Source organism: Colias philodice, chromosome 1, assembly GCF_061535455.1.
Source record: "Colias philodice isolate Cphi_HAF_F1 chromosome 1, ilColPhil1 Martin Lab GWU primary, whole genome shotgun sequence".
NCBI classification, from domain to species: Eukaryota; Metazoa; Arthropoda; class Insecta; order Lepidoptera; family Pieridae; genus Colias; species Colias philodice.
The window spans coordinates 433521-459052 of record NC_143086.1 but is presented as its reverse complement, the minus strand read 5'-3'; the positions used below and the strand labels follow the sequence as shown (position 1 = coordinate 459052).

Genomic DNA, 25532 nt, shown 5'->3' with positions numbered 1-25532 from the left:
TGATAATAATAAACCTTGATTTGATTTAATAATAGTTTTTACATAAGTCTAAGACATTTTAAATATCAATATGCATAACAAATCCTCTAAGTTTCCTTCTTAACTTCAATTGTTACATGTTTGATAAAAAGCCCTTAAAATTTAAAATGTCTGTAATTAAGTAAATAACCCATAAACATTCAAGCGATACAGTGAGTTTGAACAAAAACTCTTCAAATCGTAACGACTAAATTACGCATTTCAAATTGCAGCTAAAAGCCCAAGAAAATGCCTGTAACCCATGTTAAATTGTACTTATAAAATACACGACATCACATTGTTGTCTGCCATTCCAGCACGTGAACGCATCACGTGTTTGTGCATGTGTGTGTACATTTGTATGCATGTGTTGTGTATTGCACTAACTCACGTGGTACTAAGCGGGAATCAGTCTGTGGTACTGTATATATGTCTATTTGTATCCATGATAATGGAAAGGATTACAGCCAATTAATGATGTCTGAACCGCTGTGAGGAGATCGAAGTTTAATACAGCGATGTTACGAATGTAAAAGATTAGGGGGAATTTGTATGGGGATGGTTATCTCATCATTATGCTGGTTGGCAAAGCTTTGTGAAAGTAGCAAGGGTAGTCGTTATAAAAATCACCTTGTTACTTTGATAAAAAGTTCTAACCAATCCCAATTTGTCATTTTGTTTGATTGAGTAACAAGGTAACAACCCTGCAAACACAAATATGGATATTCACAAATTACAAAAATGTATTTAATATAGATAAGTAGGTACTCTTGCAGGTAAACATAAATTATTTGTAGTTTTATTGGAAGTTTAATTCATAAAGACAAGAAGGGACACAGGAAGGAATTAACAAAAAATCTCGTGCATTTACAACTCGATATTTTTGGAATTCGACCGGTACTACACCATGTCCTGCAAACCTATTTATAATTAACTATATGTAAAGCAAAATACTCAATTTCCACATAAATAAAGAAACCTAACTTCCGCATTCGTGATAGGTTCGTTTTTAAATTTAGGTACAAAAAAGAATAGTATTTCTCGAAATTCTTCCGTCTTTTAAATTTTAAACAGGTCAAAACAAATAAAAAGTTGATAAATTACATGCGATTAATGGACACATTTTAAAAATGTACGGAACAATAACTTACGCAACATAAAAAAATTGTTAAAAAATTTTACTTTGATAAATCACTTGGTAATCTTTATTTATTCCCAAAAAATACAACTATTATATGTACCAGATGAAAATTTTAATACTGAATGTAAACTAAAATAACCCCAAAGTATCGTCTCTATTGAAAAAGCCAATTACAATGAAAAAAGCGCAAATCGAGATGTCCCCTGTTCGATTCCTGACGACAGCTGACATTCATCACACAAAATGCTGGTCACCTTAACATTTACTTGTCCTAAAAAATCGATCAATGAAAGTGAGAAATCAATTTGCTCCATACTCGACAAGTTGATGTAAGACCGAATGCATTATTTTCACGTATCGAAAAATAAAAGTTTATTTTGGCAAAGCTTTCCTAAAGGTAGAAAGTTTCTCACTCCTCTCGTAGATGCTCTGCATCTCTACCTACGTCATCATCTACGATATGTAGTTAAATGTACATTATTACCGAATATCAGTTACTGAGTAATAAGATTAGCTATTACAAAACGAGGTAAAATATGCGTAAGCAAATTGTTGAAATTAATTAGGTCACTTGACAATCCTAGTCTACAATACCCAGATCCCTCTGGGTATTGGGTGTGAGGAAACTAACTAATTTAAGACACGTCCACAAAAAAGATACATACATAACAGTATTTCCTAATAATTAGACGTCCGTCAGTAACAGCGACTGAATTGGAAGGAATCTCGTCAGACCTGTCTCTGGTGTAGCAAAAAATTTCCTCCTTCAAAGTTCGCAAGCACTTAGCGAAGCATGCCTGGATACGAGTCTGCGGTCAGACACGGAGATCTATTAAGATTATATCATTACTGATTTATACAAAATTCAAATTAGGCAAATAATTATTATTAAACACGTGCGAGATTCCGATTCCACGCATCTCTTTGAATAAGGCGTTAAGTGTCTATTTTGAGTATATCATTAATTCATTCAGTCACAGCCTTGAAGAATCCTGATTGAAATAATATTCTAGTATCGTTTTACAAGGATCCACTCAGTCTTAGGGTGTCTACGGATATCTCAGGTTAGACCTGTTTTAATATCCCTTGAGTGCGGGTTAAAAACTGGTATCGGTCTACATATAAAATTATAAGGTGCTAAATGCATGTCTGCATTCAGATAATCTTAAAAATCAAGTTCCAACGTTTAAGCAGATCTTGATTTACGATTCACTTTTGTAAAGTTCATTCAATCTATATATGTATACTAGCGGTCCGCCCCGGCTTCGCCCGTGGTACATATGAAAAATAGATGTTGGCCGATTCTCAGACTTACCCGATATACACAGAAAATTTCATGAGAATCGGTCCACCCGTTTCGGAGGAGTATGCAGACTAACATTGTGACACGAGAATTTTATATATAAGAAGATAAAACTCAAAGGTGACTGATATAGTGATCTATCAACGCACAGCCCAAACCACCGGACGTATCGGGCTGAAATTTGGCATGCAGGTAGATGTAAGGACGTAGGCATCCGCTAAGAAAGGATTTCCCAAAATTCTTGCGGGAACGGGAAATAACGAGGATGCACGTACAAAGTCGTGGGCGGAAGCTAGTTGAATTATAATCAAGCCCTCGCTCGGCCCCGTAAAGGAAACATATTTGCAAAAGTAAAATGCAAAATGTGCCAGGTGAATTATTTCATCCACAAATGAAGCAATTTTAAAGTCACACTCATCATAGTATAAGATCAATAGATAAGGATTAATTGACATGAATAAATTATAAAATTTAATAAAAATAAGAATATTAAATAATCTAGAATTTAGACGAATCCTTAGCAGCATAACTGGACTTAGGATGTCGATACGAGTTTTTTTAACAATGTATATAGACATTAACATTATGTGCAGTTTTTCTAACATTACATTAGCTATTAATAGAACGAAAAAGCAGCTTGTAATATGACCAAGTATTTTTTTACTTTGGCCAGTATCTAAAGTCCTAATTGGCAACTGGTGTTCTATAGAGCAGGCTCCAAGGAGATGTTCGTTTGCAAAAATAGCGGACCTAAATCTGACTTCTGATATATATTGTATAGGTCAAAGACATCCTATAGACAGATGTTGCCAACCAGTTTTGTGGTCCCCCTGCCCGCACCCCGGTAATTAAATATGGCATACAAAGAAAAAAATAAAAATTTCCAAAACATGCCGTGTGTGGTATCAAATGAAAGAGCTTATTGAGTAGATCACGAATATATAGCATACTATATACATTTCTTACACTTTCTCTAAGATTTTTTAGAAATTTTACGAAAATGGTCCATTTTTGAGTTAACTTTAAACCACTATAGATTGAAAACTCATGAATATATTTTTTAAATTATTATTTTAAATAATTAACAATAGTCCATTGTTTATGATTCAATAGTTCGTAATATAATATAAGTGAGCTATGTGGTGGATTTGATGAAAATAACTATATACTATATGAACTTGAAAATATACTCGCCATCTTTGAATGCTCCCCCCACTCCCCCATGCAACTATTTCACTGTACGAAATATATAATCAAGCTGTAACAAACACTATCCTTGTAATTAACTTTACGTATGTCACGCGATGGCGTACAGAGTATCAAACTTACTAACTAATTAAACCCATACTCGACCTAAGTTACAAGATTTCAGTTGGAAACCAACTTATATGTATTGGGTATAGATCAGGCTAAAGATTTCATGACTACTTATGTTCGTGATTTACTTAATGGTATTAATTAAATGTGTTTTGGAAACTTTATTACTCGGACTAATATGTATATTTTGAAGATGTCACGTAGAGTACAAGAAAGTTTTTAAATTGATAAATGGACTATATTTACTAAGTTAAGGTTTAGTATCACTTGTGATCTTTCGTTGTAAGACGATTCGAAATAGCCTCAATTTCTTAGACTGAATATATCGAAATAATTTATATAGAACTAGCGGCCCGCCCCGGCTTCGCCCGTGGTACATATGAAAAATAGATGTTGGCCGATTCTCAGACTTACCCGATATGCACAGAAAATTTCATGAGAATCGGTCCACCCGTTTCGGAGGAGTATGCAGACTAACATTGTGACACGAGAATTTTATATATAAGATTAATCTTCTTCTTTGAAATATCATTCTGAATTGACATTTGATAAAAGGCATAAGAGGCTTATAATAACTTGTAAAGTGTCTTTGAATTTTATTGGCTTTGAACTTGAAGGACATCTGAAGCAATAACATCTTTTCAGGAGCAGGTCTTTTTAGAGATAATTTATGTGTCTTTTTTAGTTCAGTCAGGTATATTTATTAGATGATGATTATTATTAATATAAAATTAAATTATAATATTATAGGACTTTAATTTTCAGTCAGAAAATTTTTATCGGTATAGTCGCATGCATCGGCTGGTTTTTTTATAGAACGCAAGAAATTCAATTTAGTGACCTATCTAGCCAATGAATACTATTTTTATAATACACTAGCGACCCGCCCCGGCTTCGCACGGGTGCAATGCTGATAACCTAAATACACTACCTACAGAAAAACTGTGAACGTTGTATATAAAAACATAGCGGCCCGCTCCGGCTTCGCACGGGTATAAAATATAATATAGCCGGGCGGCCGGCCGGTACCGCCGCAAACGCTACGTCCCGCAATTTTTAAATCTGTAATATCTTCGAAAATATTCACTTAAAAATCATACGGTGTAAAGGGCCATATAGATCTATATTAAATGAACAATGTATTCAAGGTATTTAATTCGTTAAGGATTAATGCTGTATTGGTTAAAATCGCTTCGAAAATTAGCCATTATTTGTCGTAAAAAGTAAATGACAAAAAAAAGTTATTGTGGGTTATCCATAAGAGATAGACATATACCATCGCGGACTTTTCTGTAGACCTTTTCAATGTGTATAATACTTAGTACATTATTTTGATAAAACTCGTAGGGTTCAGCCTGCGTTTGCAATGTAAGCGGAAAAAATGTATTTTTTTACGACATCACATTAGAAACCTCAAAAATAACAGTACTTCTCCACTATTTAATGGATGTTATTATACATATAAACCTTCCTCTTGAATCACTCTATCTATTAAAAAAAACCGCATCAAAATTCGTTGCGTAGTTTCAAAGATGTCAATTGTGCACATAAGGTTAACAACCTGGATTCTTTACGAATTTACGATAGCCTCGGGGTCAATTCTTAACAATCTTAATGAAGCCGACATTTGAAACTTATCAATTACGAGTAATACCACGTAATGATATTATGTTAATAGGTCAAGTTCACAGCTGATTGTTTTGGCAGGTAGAATAATTCAAGATACTATGGAACCTGAGAATATATTCGAATATTGTCGCATTCGCACAATTGAATACGATTTTAGAACAAAAAATATAATATGAAATTATATTTAGGTTTATATAGGTTTGAGCTGGGTATTCATATGGCTTTTTGGCAATCCATACTAATATTATAAATGCGAAAGTAACTCTGTCTGTCTGTCTGTCTGTTACTCAATCACGCCTGAACTACTGAACCAATTTGCATGAAATTTGGTATAGATATATTTTGATACCTGAGAAAGGACATAGGATAGGTTTTATCCCGGAAATCCTACGGGAACGGGTTTTTCTCTGAAAACGCGGGCGAAGCCGCGGGCGGAAAGCTAGTATATAATAAAGTTTCTTGTCATAGATCTTTCACCAATCATTTTTAAGAAAAATGACCTTTAAAGTATAAACGCTCGTATTAGGCTCGGATTTGTAATGTTTAAGGTTGTAATTAAATGTTACCACGACATAAATAAATATAATGTACAGTGGAATCCGTTTATAATGACATCGAAGGGAATCGACAAACACGTCATAATAAGCGGACGTCATACAAAACGTTATGTGAAATGAAAAATGTTTTTTATGTAAATATGTATGTATTTAAGTATTTTAATACAGAAACATAGTATACTTGCATATGTATACGTACATATCAAATCAAAATCAAAATTGCGCGTAATCAACAGATTATTATAATACCTAACACATACAAGTGTATTTTTTTACTGTAAGTACCTACACTTTAATTTTTGTCTGCTTTTGTTTTTTCATTTTATTGTAAAAACAATCTCTAATACTTTGTGTATAGAAGACATAGCTTTGGTCAAATTATCATTTTCAATATTGCTGTGAACAAATCGTGATAATAATTCTGCAGCTTTTAATGCCTCTTCTGCGGTAGGTAATGGTGATTCCTCGACTTCCTCTTCCCCATCACTTTCCAGTTGTTCCTTAGCACTAATGTTCTGTACGATATTTTCATCGGTGGGTTCTTCGGATGTGAGGAGATCGCTATCAATGACAACATAATCTTCCCACATTTCCGTGTAAAAAATCATGCCGGTCATTATAACCAGACATAATTTATTAAAAATGGGTCATAATAAGCGGCATGTCACTGTAAGGGAAGTCAATATATCCGACTTTTTATAAAGAATTTTATATGAAAACCAAACTTCGTAGTGCAATTACGTCATAATAACCGGTTGGTCAATATAGGCGGAGTCATAATAAACGGATTCTACTGTATATGAATAAGATGACATTTCACAACATTTTTTCATCGCCCTTTGGGCCTTTTCATAGGGTCATATTACAATTATTATATAAATAAAGCAGACACTGGGACATTTCGTAAATAATTCAGTCATCGTGGTTACCGACCAAACCGACCAATTAATGACGGTATAAAAAGCTGTTCTTAAATTTTTAGGCATAAAAGGAAATGTAACATAATTTCAAGGTCACTTCAATCAGGTTCGCTGATTTTTTGTAAGAATTTAAATAAATTTTTGGATATTTTTCATAAATCATGACAAGTTATCGAATTCAAATGCTTTTGATAAGTACCTTATACAAGCCTTATACTTACTTATTTGTGAAACACTGTCAAATGCAACTCATTCTAAGATTTCTAATATATGATAATAATTTAATTTGTATTTCTTAAATAAATATAATAAATAAGTAGCGAGACGGAGTATTTGTTTTAAGGTCATCTTTAGAGATAAGTGTGAATAATTTATTCGCCAATTTTTACATAATAACATTCTAATGATTTAGTCTTGAAATGGGACTTTTTGAAGGTAATTTTAGAGTAAACGTTATTTAAGTGTTTATTTATATAGATTCCCTAATGACAGAAATAAACTAACTGGCGTCCTTTTAGCGAATAATAGCCTTTCTAATTACGCTGAAGTCTGAACTAGTGAAGGCGGATGTAAAGACTGTCGGTCTGACACACTAGTCTAGATTTACTTTTATTAACCACATTTTACCGGCGATCTAAAATCCAGCTAACCTTGTATTATAGCGATTATTTCGCTTTCCGTCCGCGGTTTTTCCCACTTTTTCTAAAACCTAAGATATTATATATGTACCTACTGAACCTTCCTCGAGAATCACTATAAACAGAATCGCAAATCGCAGCATAAGCACGTAAGTGCAAACAGACAGACGGACAGCGGGAAATGCCTTAATATTTTGTACCTAGTGATAGTGATAACTGATAAGTAATAATAATTTTAAATTATTGCCTGTCGTCTTACAAAATTCAGTTTTAAGTAAATAGCTTTTAACCGGTAGCCATTGGTGATGATAATATGCAGATAAATTGAAAATTTAATTAAATTCTGCTCGGTCGACCTTATGGTTGGAGTCGTAGGCTTACACATTTTATCCTTATACCTAGTTATAAATTCGTGAATACGTTTGTATGTTCGGTTGTCACACCAAACAGCTAAAGTTGCTTTTAAATAATATTTGCATATTACTTAATTGATTGGACTGTGAAGCAATATATTCATCTTTTTATCGTGAAAAGAAAAGTTTGAGGGAACGAAAGTTGAGCACGCTTCGTCGATACAATAATAGAAAATAATATAATTTATTTAAACCATTAATTAATGTATTTATTGTAAAGTACGTATAACAATAAGTATTTAAAAATAGAAATGTCGTTTAATAGTATAATAGACTTTACAATTGTTTTATTTCTATTGTGAATTACTTAATAGTTCTGGAAAAATCCGATATTGAAAATGGCGCTAGTGGCAGTAGCGTTGTCCTGTTTTTTGTTATAAATTTAGATAACTTAGTGTATTTAAGAGTGCAAAATTTATTCTTTTTATACATTATGATAAAAAAATATGGTTTGAAATAATACTAGACAATGAGTATATAATCGATATTAAGGCCAATCATACACTAAAATCCGGTGTTGACTAGTTTTTACCTATATAAAAAACGTAGTACATAATTTTTTTTTAACTTGTACACTTTAGCAAAGTAGGTAGAGTAACAGCAATGCGGTGCCCCTAATTCGAGTCCCGACTCCCGCCTACTGCATATGAGATCGTCAGCTTTTGATAATTTACGAAGAGATCTATTCGCTCGCAATTATCGACATTTTATATACTTTGATGTTTACCTTTCCTTATTTAACAAATAATAATTATTGTTAATAATAACAAATATTAATTATTAATCATTGTAGGAAGGTACTTGACAGATTAATGTTTTTGCGAAATTTCGCCTATAGGGTTAGGTATCGTAATATAGAGACTGTAGAGTTGTTAAAGTTTCAAATAGGTTTATTATGTGATCATTAATTTAATTTTATATAATTTAATACATGTTCATAATGATGATTTTATTAACAGAAATTATATTTGTTCGTAGTATTAAAATAAACACAACATAGATCATCTTATACTCTACAAAATACGATATGATAAGACCGAGCTCTCACTTTTAGCCGCGTTAAGCGTACGTATATAGTTAACTTCTAAATTATTTTCGCTGTAACGGTACACATACAATTAATAATGAAGAAAGTTAATTTAATCATAACTTAGCTTTATAATTAACACAGAATACATCGCACCTCGCAGACATTGCCTTAAATAACATTACTAGGTATAATACTGCAACTGCAAGCGTTAATTTAATTAGCTCTAATTTTCACTAGACAAGCTCATAAGCATTCTTCTTTCGCTATTATGAGTACAATATATTTTATCTGCATGTAATTTGTAAAACATTTTAATAAGTCGATATTTAATAATTAATAAAAAATCTTAAATAATAATTTACTAAACTCAACTAAACTTAATTAACATAAATATAACTTGCTAGTGTTCAAATAAATTTAATTGTTATCGCAAAGTTGTGGTTTGTTATCAATACAATGAACTTTATGTGATTTACTCACCAATAACCACGACGCGCACGGGCAGCGATGTTCACAACAAGCGAAGTAATCGAACCACAGAGCATCGAACTAACAAACACTCACGAATAAAGTTCTGTGTACAATGCTCACGAGTCACAAATTCATTCAACTCATTTGTCACTCAAGAAGTCAAACTTTTTATTCGGATTTTTTATGTTGTGACTTGTGGCAAAAAGCTTCAATGACGTGCGTAAACTTAATGAATGTAATTAGTAAAATTTTACTTTTACAGGAGATATTTCGAAGAAAAGCTGCAGTATATATTTTATGTTTAGTATTAATAAATATGAAATCTATTTAGTAATTTGCTACAAAATGTGAATGGATGACGAATTTTTTTTTTCATTCCATAATTTACGTACTAAATTTAAATTCAAACTGCAAGTTTTTTTTGTTGTATAAGGCAAGGCTTAGATTATTTTTTAATATGTATAGCCTTTTTTCAAATAATTTAGAGAATCTGTTGTCATTTATTATCTGTCGCCTGTCAAATCGTATGAACAAATCAGCGGCCGCGTTCGCGTCAGCCGTCGACTGTCACCGTCAAACTGGATTGATCAGAAATATTTCGATATTTATTTTCTTTCACCGAGCAGAAACCATATAACTGAGGGCAATGCCGACATTATTGATTGATTTTTTAAAACTAGTTTAATTAAATTTATGTGTAATACTTTAAAATCAACAATAGAACTTATCAAATCATGACACATAACATAAAAGTGGAGGATCTATGCCGAACTTGTCTTACAAAGGAGATTGACTTGATATCTGTTTATGAAATTTACACCGGCTCCGTAACATTAGAGAGCATCTTATCTACGTTGACCGGTCTTAAGGTATTTCAATATTCTTATTTTTTATATGCAAACTGAGCACTGCGAAAGTGATAACGATTTTATGTAGCTTTAAGCGATTGTCACGTTAAATGTATTGTTGCAATGTTGTTATTTTCTTGTTTATTATGTGTCCCTATTTGCCTCACTGAGTTTGTATCCGTCACAAATAGATAGAATCAGGAGATGGGCTGCCCTCGACTGTATGTCTCGCGTGTAAGGACAGGGCCACAAACGCATATGACTTCAGGCAACAATCCATACAGTCTGATGCTAAATTGCGTAAACTACACAGAAATTGCAAAGTTGAACCCGTTGAACCCTTAGCGGTAAGAAATATCTTTGATTATATTTTTACGAGTTACATATGTATTTAATTGGTTGATGAAAATGCCTTATCCTTGCAGAACAACAATGAATGTGTTAAAACAGAACAGTTTGGTATTGGGGATCGAGATGACTATTTGGACATTGAATTTGGGTTGGATTTTGCAAATGGCTCTGATTCCTTTGGTAAGGCTTTGTTTATTGCAGTTCTCTGTTTCTTATGCATTTAATTCTGTGTTATTGTTTACTTTTGTTGACATTGTTAAGCCAGTTGCCTAGCTTAGTATACAACCTATTGTTGGACCTACAGAATGTACACAAACAATTGTATTCATATTCAATTGAAGTGTTTACGAGGAGCATGTAACCAAAATATTGTAAAAGCTAGCATAAACTGTTGTTTCTCAATTAGTGAATTCATTGTAATGAATTAGTAAATAATGTTATTTTTACAGATGACGTCAAGAATGAAGCAGAAATTAATTCAAAACATGACTTATTATTGTTAGAGCAAAATGAAAAAAAGCCCGCTGTGTCAGAAAAAGCCTCTGTTGGTTAGTATTTTCAACTCTTTATACAAGTGAAATGAACACCTCCTTGGTAGAGTGGTTGACGCGCGAGCGTACAACCAAGGGGTCCTGGGTTTGACTCCCGGTGGAGACGAGAATAAAAAGTCTCGGTCTGGTAGGACATGGAAGCTGATCACCTAGTACTTGTCCTAAAAGAAAACCGATCAGTGAAACAGATGTATGCATAATGCATCTGCCCCTTACCCCACTAGGGGACATGGGACTTCACTTTTATACAACTGAGATGAGCAGTAAATTTTTAGATTTCTGTGTCTTATCACAATTTGATTATAGTGTTGTTCAAAATATTGTCTTAAAAAATACTGTATAGAGTATAGACTATGTAACTTGGTAGATATTTTAAATGCTTCAAATATATTATGTTTGCTGAATTATTGTAAAATTTTTTATATTTAACTTAAACTATATAAAAACATAATAATAAATATTAATTTTTCTATATAAAAACTAGCCTTTGTTTAGTTTAGTAACTAGTTTCGGTATATTGGTCACCAACTTCGAATTTCATCAATCATCTAACAATAATGACTATAACAGCGATAGATCCAAGAGACACGAGCGGGACATATTGCCCGCTGTGTGCAACAAGCTACGGCAACGCGGAGGGGCTGACGAGTCACATGTGGGAACACCATGCTGATATCATGGGGCCTAAGAAGAGGGGTCGGCCTAAGAGGCTTGGGACTACGGTGGGTTTATCTATTTATGATGATACTAGCTTTCGGCCCGCGGCTTCGCCCGCGTTTTCAAAGAAAAACCCGTTCCCGTAGGATTTCCGGGATAAAACCTATCCTATCCTTTCTCGGGTATCATAATATCTCTATACCAAATTTCATGCAAATTGGTTCAGTAGTTTAGGCGTGATTGAGTAACAGACAGACAGACAGAGTTACTTTCGCATTTATAATATTAATAGTATGGATTGAGCTATTGTGAAATGGTTAATTTGACATAGTTAATTGTAATTAAGATATATTTATACACTGAATAAATGAAAAGTTAATTATTTGGTTAGAAATTAAAAAATAAACATTTATTTTAAGCTATGACAGGGATTGCTTTCGATCACATTCATCAAATTAACAAAAACATTTATTTATTTATTTAGATTTATATTAGAAGCTCATTTTAATCATCTAATTATGTATTTATTTTCACTACTTTTGACTACTAATTATAACAGAAAACTTATTAATTTTTGCATATAAATAAAAAATAATTACCACTGTTTCATATAAACAGTTGAATACTAAAAATGTAAATTTTTATTTAAAATTGCAGGCCATACTCAATAAACTATCAGAGAATGGAGTCCACGTGAAGTGGGTGACGGACATGAAGTTTAACTGCAACTTCTGCAATCAACAGTTCCGCTCTAAAGACGATCTTGATACACACATTGTTGCCTCACATAAAGGTTAGTTTAGTGACTTATTTAATGAAAAAATATTATGTATCTTGCATTAGCATTAAAATTATCAAGATCAAGTCGCAAAGCTGGATTTTATTCACAATTGTCATTTATCTTTGTACATGTCTGCCTTTTTAAGATTTGAGGATGTAAAAAAAAATTGGTTGTCTGTAAAGTCGGTTTACTGACGATAGTTGAATGTGACAACGGCCTATTGTGCTTCTTTGTCGCTCGTTCCGCGCTCTCGCTCGCACTTCAAGCCTTACATGGAACGCCTCAGAGCGAGGTAACGCCGCATGAGTCATGTTTTTTCGTGCGTGCAGCCGGCTATCGAATTATAAGACGTTGTCACGTCAAAAACAATTATTGATATGTATGTTACAATGTTATAAAAATTTTAGCGTTAGACTGTTTACATGATTTCTTTTTTATTCTAGAATACCTTATGAAATTATTTTTCCATCATAATCTTTACCTTACAGAAATTAGAACAGTCGTTATTATGAACTTGTGTAAATAAGCTTGTATTAAACCTTTACAGATCTAAAACTAGTGAACTGCCTGATGTGCAAGAAGATATACCTGAAACGAGAGGACTTTGAGAAACACAACTGTCAGTTCAATAAGGACGATGATAACGCTGAGGTAAATATTTTTTACTAGCTACTAGCTTACCGCCCGCGGCTTCGCCCGCTTTGTTTAATACCTAATAAATTATATACTAAAACCTTCCTCTTGAATCACTCTATCTATTAAAAAAAAACCGCATCAAAATCCTTTGCGTAGTTTTAAAGATTTAAGCAATTAAGCATACAAAGGGACATAGGGACAGAGAAAGCGACTTTGTTTTATACTATGTAGTGATTATCTGTAGCAAAGGAAATGTCCATTTTAGCCATGTATCTATGTCCAGGCACAAATGTCATATAAAATTTATGTGTTTTGATTTGAAAGTAAAACTAACATATAGACACTTTAGAATTTAAAATTTTACGAAGGATACAGTTATAGTAGAACTTTCATCTACATTGATATTCTTTATAATTATAAATTCTATTTTTTTTCTACTGGATATAATTCTCAAAATCATCTTAATCTATTTTTAAGTTTCAAAGTTTATATAATAAAAGTTATAAAAAAATCGTCATTATATACTTGCCGCAGTATAAATAATAATAAACACAGCATTAAAAATATTAATTTATAAATTACAAAAATAATCGATGTTTTATATGTTTATGGTATTCTTTACAGGGTACGGCAGAAGATTCTGATGTGAATAGAAATGCGCTCAGCGGTGAGGTGGTACTGCAAGAAGTCATATCACAAATACCTGAAACAGTGAGTTAAACGTCCATTATTAATATAAATATTATTCCAGACGAGTAATGTTAAAGGCTAGTAGGTGTCGATAATGTTTGATAACAAAAAAAGTACAGTAGATTGATGATTGGAAAAGGTAAAGAAGGAAAAAAAAAACAAAACTGCAATGAAAAAATTTATTTCTCGAATTATGGCAAAACTTTATGAACTATGGTAAATAAATCATTTACACTATTTTTGCAAAACTTTGAAGTTTATGTGAAAAATTCAAATTGATAATTTTTAAAGTATTTATCCATTATAAGAAAAAAATATGTGTAAAAGTCTGCGTATACCTACATTCATACATTGTTATGTTCTAAACACTCGTTACTTTTATAAATGCTTCAATTATTTATTGCCAGCAAAAAAATGTTTTGTATGCATTATAACACAATTTTTTTTTCTCATAAAAAGTTTTTGTATAAACCCTAATTAAAACTGACCGGCTTTATTCATCACCTTCTCACTTATCCCTGGCCAGTAACAACAACAATAAAAATAAATCCTACACCAAACTGGCCACTAACAAAAAAAAAAAGAAAAAAAAGACTGGTTGCACTCCGGGAGTGCCGGCAGAAGTGAAAACTTAATTATTAACGTTCAGCATGTTTGATATTTTGGAATGGTATTTGTCTTACGCATGGAATATAAGGGCTAAAAAAAAAATGCGTCTTACGCTTTTTCGATCAGGCCACGTGTCCTGACGCGAGTTTAAGATTTTATATCCAACGCCGCTAAAGAAGTTTTCACTTCGAAAATTAAAACTCGAATCACTTATCCAGGACTGCGTGTCGGACATATGCACGTGCGAGTGCTGCGGCTGCGTGTGCGCGGGACAGGAGCAGCTCGCGCGGCACACGGACGACGAGCACCCGGAGCTGTCGCCGCGCTGCCAGCTGTGCTACAAGGTGTTTATTGTCGTACTGTCAAGGGATGGAACGGAGTTAAAATAATGCTTAATGAGAGAAAGACAGAGAAACACACGCACGCAAGATTTCCAAATATGGCAAAAATTGTCGTTCCATTTTTTGTCTTAATTTTTTCCGTCTAGCCCCCTTTCGCGGGACTTTTGATTCTTCGACATACCGGTTTCCTCATGATTATTTTCTTTACCGTTCAACTACTACTTATCTCAAATGTTATTGATGTTGGTATTTATTAGTATTGCTTTTACAGATTTTACTATTTGATATTCTATTACAGGTGTTCGCATCGCTCAAGTCTGCGGCCCGCCACCGGGCCACGTGCAAGCAGCGCGAGCGCACGTTCTCGTGCGAGACGTGCGGCGCGCGGTTCGCGCACGAGGTGTCGCTCAACAAGCACATCCTGCGCTCGCACCGCGGGCAGACGGTCAGCGTGCGCTTCGGCGAGCGGCCGCGCTCCTACCGCTGCGAGACCTGCGCCACCAAGTTCTGTCGGTGAGTGTGTACACACACACACAAACACACTCGCCAACAAGCACATCCCGCGCACGTACACACACAGACAAGCATGCACACGCACGCACACCTACGCGCGTGCGCCATCAAGCATTCACTGCACTCGACATACACACGCAGCTCGTATTCACGTACACATGTGTGCACATGTGACACGCACACGCCAGCGCACATGTCTCTACTCACTCGACACGCACATACTGACGCTCTTACATATACAAACGCGTGCACGCATACTCTAAAATATAACTGTGACATGGTATGGACACTCGAATTCAATATAGTAATACTGATATAGGTTTAGTTTAAAATAACTACACTTTAGGTAAATCTGTTAATAATTAATTTTCAGGAAGGACTTACTAGCGAGACATGTGAAGATTCACAAACCGTCAGAGAAAGTGTTCGAATGTGACACGTGTAAAAAGAAATTCCATAGGCGGAGCAACCTACGGTATGTTTATTCTTATTGTTGTGATTTATTCTTAAATTTATAATTGTTAATAATATTTATGTCGCGTAAACAACTTGACGAGTTGTCTTTTAGTTATTCTATTAAATGTCGTCATTCAATGAACGGGCTCGTATTCAATCAAATAGCAGATTCAATGACTGGCACTACATTTATTTAATATTATACTAAAAGGGAGGGCGAGGTTTTTAGCTCTTTTTGTATTCTAACTATGTCATAATTGTTATGAAAGAGACGCCTTCTAACACAAGTGAAATTAATCATCTCAACGAAGACACTTACCTCCAACCGAAGATGAAAACTTGTTTAAAAGAAATTTCAATTTTTTTTATGTCATGTTTTAATGACCATTTTTACGTGATAACGTTTTTAAAATCGTTTTAGTCGGGTGACCTGTTTAGAAACTTGTGTCACACCAAAACCTCACGAGCGCGATCGCAGGTATAACGAGAGAAAGACGGACCGATCTCCCGTCTCATCTCGAGCGCTGCCACCAATAAGACGTTATCACGTAAACATCTCGATCGTAAACCTACTTTACAAACAACCAATTTTTTTCTTACAATTATAAATGAACTCATGTCCCCAGCACGCACATGCGCGTACACGAACCAGGTGGTGGCAGCACTAGCGCGTGTCTCTGCCTGTACTGCGGGCGCGGGTTCTCCAACTCGTCCAACCTGATCGTGCACATGCGCAGACACACGGGCGAGAAACCGTACAAGTGCGACTTTTGTGGCAAGGGTGAGTTGCTATTGAATCAAGCATTGTTTCCAGTGTGGAAGATATTTGGGTCGTCTAGGGACACTTTCCCATACATTATGCTTTAAGTACTTTAAACTTATGGCATACGGTCAGAGACCTGAACAATGGTACCCTCATAATTTGAAAAAAAATTACGAAAATGACGCTATATTATGATTAGTAATAATTACCGCTATTACAATAAATCAATAAGACTGTCATTTCCTCACTGAGTTAACTTTTACTGTAGGATTTTATTAGGAAAAGTGGTTTTCATATGGTGTGTCTTTTTTTGCAGGATTCCCTCGCTCATCCGATTTGCAGTGTCACAGGCGGTCGCACACTGGTGAAAAGCCTTGTATATGTGGAGTTTGTGGAAAAGGTGCGTGCTATAACAAATTGTGGTGAAAACTCTGGTGGGTATACGGATGGCGGAGTGGTCAGGTCACTGGTGTCGACCTGGCAAGGCTAAAGACGCATGTTCGAATCCCGACTAGTGATCAATATTTTTTTATTAAAAAAATTGGTTGTCTGTAAAGTCGGTTTACTGACGATAGTTGAACGTGACAACGTCCGATTGTGCTTCTTTGTCGCTCGTTCCGCGCTCTCGCTTGCACTTCAAGCCTTACATGGAACGCCTCAGAGCGAGGTAACGCCGCATGAGTAATGTTTTTTCGTGCGTGCAGCCGGCTCTATCGAATTATAAGACGTTGTCACGTCAAAAAAATATCGTCATAATGATGTGTGTTGCAGGTTTCTCTCGCAGCAACAAGCTGTCGCGGCACATGCGCGTACACACGGGCGTGAAGCCGTACAAGTGCGTGTACTGCGAGAAGGCGTTCTCGCAGAGCAACGACCTGACGCTGCACGTGCGGCGGCACACCGGCGACAAGCCGTACGTGTGCGAGCTGTGCGGCGAGCGGTTCATACAGGTTGGTGGATATTGGGCCAGCGTGGGCCAGGGTGAAGGAACATCGTATATAACGCGAATCATGTAAAAATAACGCTGGATGAAAGTGATGGGGTGTGTTTTGGCATGTATCGAGTTTAGCACGAAAGTTATTTGCTGCTTATTTTATTTTTGAAGTAGGCTCTCGAGTCGTGGCTTCGCAACAACATATTTGTTATTCTTATACCACCTCATAACACCAAATAGACCAATAAATCGCCGATGCGCAGCTTAACCGTCAGCGTTCTTTTTACATGATGCGACCTATAGAAGCTACAGACGCGTGGCCGGAGCGCTGTTGATCAATCATGTCTATGGCCTCTACGGTTATATAGTTGCGCTACTAAGCGTGGGGACGCACTACAGTGCACGCGTCCGGACGGTTGGCCAAGCGGTTGTCTATAGTAGTGGGTATACAGATGCACTGAGCACAAGCTTGGTAGTAATGGTATGTGGCCTACTCGTAAATAGCTGTGTTTCACCAACCTCTGCAGATATTTCACAAATGCACTCATACATATTGTTTTTGCTCGTAATTTTTTACCTACCCTACTCAAACATATTATTACACTAGCTGTTCCCCGCGGTTTCGCCCGCATTGCTCCGCTCCTGTTGCTCTTAGCGTGATGATACATAGCCTATAACCTTCCTCGATATATGGGCTAACACCGAAAGAATTTTTCAAATCAGACCAGTAGTTTCTGAGATTAGCGCGTTCAAACAAACAAACAAACATACAAACAAACAAACAAACTCTTCAGCTTTATAATATTAGTATAGATAAATAAATATTATAGGACATAAATATATTATACATATATTTATTTATTACACAATATGCTATAAATACATGTTTCTTTCTTTTTTTCAATATAATAATCAAATAATCCAATACTCAAACATTTCCAGGGCACAGCGCTTCACAACCACCGGCGCGCACACGGCCACTACGCGGAAGGCACGGCGCCGCTTCCCGTCACATACACAGTACAGAACATTACGCAAAACTGATTGCTGCTCGTTTGGGTTGGCGACGCCTGCCCGGTGATACGGTTATAGCCGAGTGTAAAATCGAAAGTAAATTGTCAATGCTAGTTTGGGTTGGCGACGCCTGCCCGGTGATACGGTTATAGCCGAGTGTAAAATCGAAAGTAAATTATCAATGCTAGTTTGGGTTGGCGATGCTTGCTCGGTACTACTATAATAAATTGAGGACAGCTGAGTGTAAAAAGTACTACTGAAAAAGCGACAACCTTCTAGTTTGGGTTGGCGACGCCTACCCCGTGTGAGAAAATTGCTAAGAAATAGTTCGTCGATGCTAGTTTGGGTTGCCGTTTGGAATATAGCGTGATGATGGGTTGAGGACCGCTGAGTGCGATTTCAATTTAACGTATTGGTTCACGGCGATTGTGAACTCACTGTGTGAAAAGGTTGACGATACCTGATTGTAAATACGAATTAACTTTAGGTTGATGACACCTGAATTTAATTTCAATTGGTCGTACACTATGACGATGCCTGAATTTATTGATTTGAGTATATTATGTTAATAATACCGGAATACGAATCAAGATGTAGGTTGACGACGCTTGCGTGTAAACTTGATTACTTGATACAGGTTGGCGTATTTGAACGTAAACTTTAAAGGTTCAGCGCTGCCTTCTTATTAGTAATGTTACTAACAAAAGGTTTACCATCTATGTTTAAGGGGAAAATGCGATAAAATAGAAATAAAAATGGTTCATGTTACACATTAAAAATTGCATAGAATTGTGTAAGAAACCCAATAAAAGGTAGAAAGGAAAAAAAAATTTAAAGTACGCGAAGATCTCTACTTCTTTTATTGAGACAACGAAACTTTTTTAGTATATATAAGAATAACAAATCGAATATTCTGTTACCATAAATCTATCACAAAATAAGCAATAATATGCCTTATTCTAAAATCACGAACGAAGCTGTGTGCATATCTTAGCAATAATGATTAATATACTTAGTTAAAAAAGCTTAAAAATCATAAAATTATTGTATTGTCACCTATCCTTGATAAGTGTGCAAAGTTTGAATTAAATCTGTCAATTTAAGTGTGGTTTTCCACCAATCATATCGCTTTATTTAGTTTGAAGTGTTAAGCGTTCGAAGCGATACTATTGGTTATTTACAAACATTCCTCGCTACACATTATCGCACATTCTTGGTGGAAAAGCAGCCTTAAGTGGGTCAAGATCGAGTCTAAGAGCTTGCTCGCACGAGCAACTTTGTCTCCGCAACTATTTTGTCTCTCCCATCAATTTGTATGGGGAGTTGCGTCGCTACGTGCGCGCACTTTCATACTAGCCCATGGGTGGGAGAGACAAAATAGTTGCGGAGACAAAGTTGCTCGTGCGCGCTAGATCTAAAGGAGTCGGTTACATACAAACATACAGGTGAAGATAAATAAAAAGCGTGTTTAAAATAGCATCAGAAATATTTTTTTTTTATATAATAAGTTGTCACTAATAGCAAAACCTTTGATTATACAATTAATGAATATACTTATTGATTTTACACTTGTTATTTTTAAATTGGAATAATTTTAGTTTTTGTAAATAAATTCTAATCACTAAGCAATATAATGTATAGAAGATTGTTATATATAAGGTAGTTTAGCGTAATATATTATATCAGCAACCGCAATAATTTCTTGTTATTACCCAACTTCGCTTTAAGGAGGATAATGTTTTTCTAGTGTATGTATGTATATTTCTTTACACGCTCGATAGATTAGCTTTTTAAATCATTTTTGACTATGAAAGCAATACTAGGTATAACAAGATTTTAAATAATTTATTTACACTTTCGATATGAACGTAGGCTACTTTTACAAATGCTGTATATTCTGTTACAATTCATCAAAAATGGTTCAGCTGTATAAGCATATAAACGGAATATACATACAAACATATATCGTGTTTTTAACGCTACTAGGATTCAATAAGCAATAATGATTTGCTGTGAAATAGTTCAGGAATTGCATTTAAAAGATTCGTTGTATATATTTATAAAAAGTTTTTCCTCGCACCTGTAAAATTCATATGTTCATAGTATATACATAGAGGTATAGTTATATTGTTTATATATAATTAGCTTTCCGCCCGCGGCTTCGCTCGCTTTGCCTAAAACCTAATAAAGTATATACCTTTCTCGAGAATCACTTTATCTATTAAAAAAACCGCATCAAAATTCAAATTCCATTGCATAGTTTTAAAGATTTATGCATACAGACACACAGACGGCGCAAAGTGACTTTGTTTTATACTTTGTAAAGAAACAGAAGAGAATTCTAAAATATTTGACGTTTATTTGTGTTGGAGAGGGAGAGATATAATATCGTAATCTATCTATCTCTTTCTAATATATAGTCTATATTTTAATCTGTAGAATCTAATTGATATACCTTTACCTCTGTGTGTATACATTTTGTGTTTGTATTTATAATTAAAGGTTCTTTGAATTTAAACAATTGTTATTTTATTAGTTCACATTTTCTTTCCTGTTTTTTTATATATTTTCCTCGATTTTGAAATAGGTTTTTAGAGCAATCTAAAGTCTATACTAAAAGGAATTAAAATCTAAACTTAAACATATGAATTGACAAGCTTTTCACTCGCGGCTTCGCTCGCTATGTCTTAAACCGTATAAAATGTAAACTGAAACCTTCCACGAGAATCACTGTACCTATCTATAAAAAAAAAAACTGCATCAAAATCCGTTGCGTAGCTTTAAAGAATTAAGCATACATAATATGGACATACAGACACCGACAGCGACTTTGTCTTATACTATAGCTATGTAGTGAAGAAATAAATTCAAATACAATATCCATAAAGTGCTTTATTAAACAAAACAAATACATTATAAGAATGATAGTTATATTCGTCCCGCGGGTTTGCTTGTAGGAGTGTCTCTGGGTGTCGGCGTTACAGGAGCAGTTTCACTCATGAATATTTTACAACGACGACCTTTGCACTGCAGATATATTAATTTAATTTAAATTTAAATTGAAATATGCACATACATTTTGCTTGTTTATTAGTACCTATTTGCATTAGATATATGCATCATTGCATGTACACTATAGAAAAACTACAGAACCTTTGGCCTTTAGTAATTTAATATAATATGACTAAATACGCTAACATTAAAAACAAATTAATTATAATCAGTTAAATAATAAAATAAACTGTAGGAAAAATGATTATTGTATTAACGCCATCTGTTGGAAAATTGAAGAACGTGTACATGTTGTTTTAAAATTCGCTTGTTTTTTTGGTGTGGGTTTGATTCGTAATAGATCTGTATTCAGTAGCTAAATAAAGATACAATGTATTTAATAATCGGCCTAGCCCGGAGATAGAAAAATTTTTTGCTGACTGGTACTAGTACTCACATGCGATTCACAAGCCTTTCCATTACACTGAAAAAATATAAAAAAAGTTTCAGTTCATCCATTTTATGTAAGATATGAGTAAATAATAATTAATAACCAACTAACATAGGAAAACTTGATTGATGAACTTGTGGTTGAAGTTATTGACTTGTATCCTTTGTTAAATCTACCTTATTTGTTCATTATAATATGTCGCTAACTATAAGTATTTTGCTGTGCATAATAATATTATATGTGCATGTGTAAAGCATAAAAATAATCCCGTTATGATAGGCCTAATTCAAAGTGTGGTTCTTATATTGATTTTCAGTCCGTTTTATATACCTACACCTATTAATTGAATGAATGTTTATACTTACCGATGAAATACATTTCTTTGCGTGGCACTGTAAAATATAAAACACTGCCTTAAACATTATACAATTTTGTGATAGATATATATTGAAACTTTATATGATCTTAATTTTTTGTGGCAGATTTCAGAAATAAGTACCCAGTCAGACTATTTTGATCATTTCGATAATAAAAATATCACAACTCACCTCTGTTATACACGCAGTTCCTGAACACTAAAAAATAAGCATAAAATTAGTTAAGTAATATTTTATTGTTATTTATTTACTTGTGATCAAAATTTACAAAAGTTCCAAGTGTCCTTACCATAGCATGGCATTGCTCACCGGTACACTGTGAAGTTTTAATTATCAGTTTTTTAATACGGTATATAATTATAATTAACAGTAACAATTAAGTATGAACATTATAAGCTACGAAAGTTTTCTACTTTATAGGGCACCTACTATCAAGATTTATGAAGTAAAACTTAAGTGCGTTGAGAGTAACATTTCAAGGTCGTGACATGGTAATACCGTCACGTCATAAACTAAGGCGATAAATTTGGTACCTATCTTTGAATCTTGACAAAGAAGTTTCACTTCTGACACTCTTTTTGTTAAAATAAAAACTTATTACACAAACACTTAGAAAGTTAACTTACGTTTGATCGACATTTATGTCCGTGACACTGATAAAAAAATATATTTACTGATTAAAAACATTACCTTTCTAGAATTAAAGAATTATATAACAATAATAATTATAAGATATTTATTTGAATTCTAAGTAATACCTAGTATATTTTTATTAGTCTGTGGTAATACTTACATTGGACGTTGTAAATTGGCCTTCGCTCTATAAACGGTTAAATTCAAAATTAAATACATGTTCTTGTTGCAAAACTTTTATCATGAGTGTAAATAGAATAAATACTGAAATGGCTTACAAATGTTAAACAAGCTCCTGCGGTGCACTGAAATATATATGTAATTAATTAAAATATTTTTGTGATTCTATGAAATAGACGTAAGTAACTAACAACAGAATAAAAATAATTTTTAGGGCTTGAAAAGTGATTCAGTGTGTTGTGAACGAGAATTCTTCATTTTTTTGTAGGTATTCATCGAGATATATGTACTGCGGCTATTAACAGTGCTGTTTAACTTGTTTTTTTTTTCAAATGTTTTTTGAGGATTCACCAAGGTCACTTAAGAGAAGTTGTATTTTTTTTATGGAGAATAGGGAAGCGCTTGACCACAATCTCGCTTTATGTGTGGTCTAAGATGGTACGCGCTTCCCTAGAAGGTACCTGTACAATGTACATTTATATTAGGTAGGTACGTTTTTATTCTTTTACTTATAGATAAAGTACTTACTTGAGATTTACAAGCACGGCCATAGCACTGAAATAGGAATAAACTATCATTGTTTACTGACAATAAAAAATGAGTTCGTACAACTGTGAGTCCATAGTAAATTTCAGAATTCCTTAGTTGACTATAATTCAGGATTTACTAGGAACCTGTCATTCAAAATCTGTGTGAGGGATCACATAATATATATACAAATATTCCTAAAAGATTAAAATACCTTAGCCATGCATATGTTAAGTACGCCATCACACTGAAATGAAAATCAAATCATGTCAAACATAATATTTTTTTAAACTTTTATATCATATTACTTAATTATCTAGTTGTTATATTAATTATTACTAGCTGTGCTCCGCGATTTTACCCGCAGTGCTCCGCTATCGTTGGTCTTAGCGAGATGATATATTATATAGCCTTCCTCGATAAATAGGCTATCTAACACCGATGAATTTTTCAAATCAAACCAGTATAGATCCCCCAGTATAGATATCCCGAGATTAGCCCGTTGAAACAAACAAACAAACTCTTCAGCTTTAAAATATTAAGTATTGATTAACACTTACGTTTGCTTGGCAAAATGGACCAAAGCACTGAAATTTCAAAATATAAATTAATATGATACATTTTCGTATATTGTAGGTATTTATGTTCAATATAAATAGCCGCGCCTTGTAGAAAATAATCCACAATTTTTATAATAGATAAAACTTATTTTTAAGAGTTCTTTACCTCGACTGTGGATAAATCGCCCTTTGCCTAAAATGAAAAGGTAGCTTAATATTTAATAGTATAATAAAAAAATTAACATTCAAATTGGATTATAGCAGTAAGATATAACTGAATATAACTATTCTACATACCGTAGCAGTTGAATTAAAGCCTACAGCCTGAAAGAAGATAATAATATAACGTTGCATGTAATACCTACCTAGTTATTTTATACAGGTAAGTATTAGGTATCTATAAATATTAAAAACTATTCAATTATTAAGTATGTGAAAAAATCTTACCAAAGAAGACGACATACTGCCGTGGCACTGGTCGATGCATAAGAACAAAATTATTTATATAAAAATTATATTTAATTCTCATAAAAATGATTTTATGTAACAACAAAGAACAATAATTAGGTACATACCTTAGATCTACAGTCATTCCCCTTGCACTAAAAATGAAATGCATAAGGCTTTTTTAAATAATTAATAATAATGTAAAGTACTGATATTCAGATTATTGAATTTAGAAAAAGTAATCTTAGTACGGTACCTATTGATCTTATTTTGAATATAGGTACATTCACTTATTAGTCTGTTTACTTGCCTTTGCTATACAAGACCTCTTCATCTGAAAATTTAAAACATGTCTTCAATTGTTCGAAACATCTCACATCAATGTAATTAAACGACTATCAAGTACCTATCAAGAGATTATATACAGTGCCGGCGTAAGGACACCCCGGGCGAAAATATTGTGCCGCCCACTTGAGGGAAGCAATATCAAGCAAGGGACTCCAACTTCAGACTTTGGCACCCCCCAGAATTTGTCGCCCTGGGCCATCGCCCATCACGCCCCCCCTAACGCTGGCACTGATTATATAACTATGTAGGTAATGGTATCATTACCATTATCAGACTTGTGACAGAAAGTTTGTTATTTGTAAAATTAATTTAAAACTCACTTGACCGAAGTCGTTGACGCATGCATTTTGCGCGAAGAATAAAACCTGCGAATGAAAATCTCACAGTTTTATTTCAATGAAACAATTTTCAACCAACACAAATAAATAAGTAAATA

At 34.0% G+C, this 25532-nt stretch overlaps 2 protein-coding genes across 2 annotated transcripts in view; one reads left to right on the top strand and one right to left on the bottom strand.

Annotated features, from left to right (window-relative positions):
- The window catches only part of LOC149490942 (tetratricopeptide repeat protein 39B-like), a 49522-nt gene extending 39976 nt beyond the window's left edge, over window positions 1-9546 (bottom strand). Inside the window, exon 1 of the mRNA XM_089714981.1 lies at window positions 9447-9546. The gene's annotated coding sequence lies outside the window, so the exon portion shown is untranslated. The remainder of the gene's footprint in view (window positions 1-9446) is intronic.
- A 424-nt stretch (window positions 9547-9970) lies between these two features.
- LOC149490941 (uncharacterized) lies at window positions 9971-19213 on the top strand. Its single transcript, XM_089715082.1, has 15 exons — window positions 9971-10306; window positions 10477-10632; window positions 10711-10816; window positions 11086-11184; window positions 11758-11909; window positions 12502-12637; window positions 13173-13276; window positions 13886-13972; window positions 14779-14904; window positions 15200-15414; window positions 15788-15889; window positions 16497-16651; window positions 16950-17033; window positions 17405-17583; window positions 18510-19213. The coding sequence occupies exons 1-15, from the start codon at window positions 10172-10174 to the stop codon at window positions 18609-18611; spliced, it is 1938 nt and encodes a 645-aa protein (XP_089571208.1). The 5' UTR covers window positions 9971-10171; the 3' UTR covers window positions 18612-19213.
- Window positions 19214-25532: the final 6319 nt, after the last annotated feature.

Excerpts from the sequence above, each read along its gene's own strand:
- LOC149490941 (XM_089715082.1), top strand. The coding sequence starts at position 10,172 with ATGACACATAACATAAAAGTGGAGGATCTATGCCGAACTTGTCTTACA. Across the intron at positions 11,185-11,757 it reads GTCAGAAAAAGCCTCTGTTG|CGATAGATCCAAGAGACACG; the intron begins GTTAGTATTTTC and ends TGACTATAACAG. Across the intron at positions 14,905-15,199 it reads GCTGCCAGCTGTGCTACAAG|GTGTTCGCATCGCTCAAGTC; the intron begins GTGTTTATTGTC and ends ATTCTATTACAG.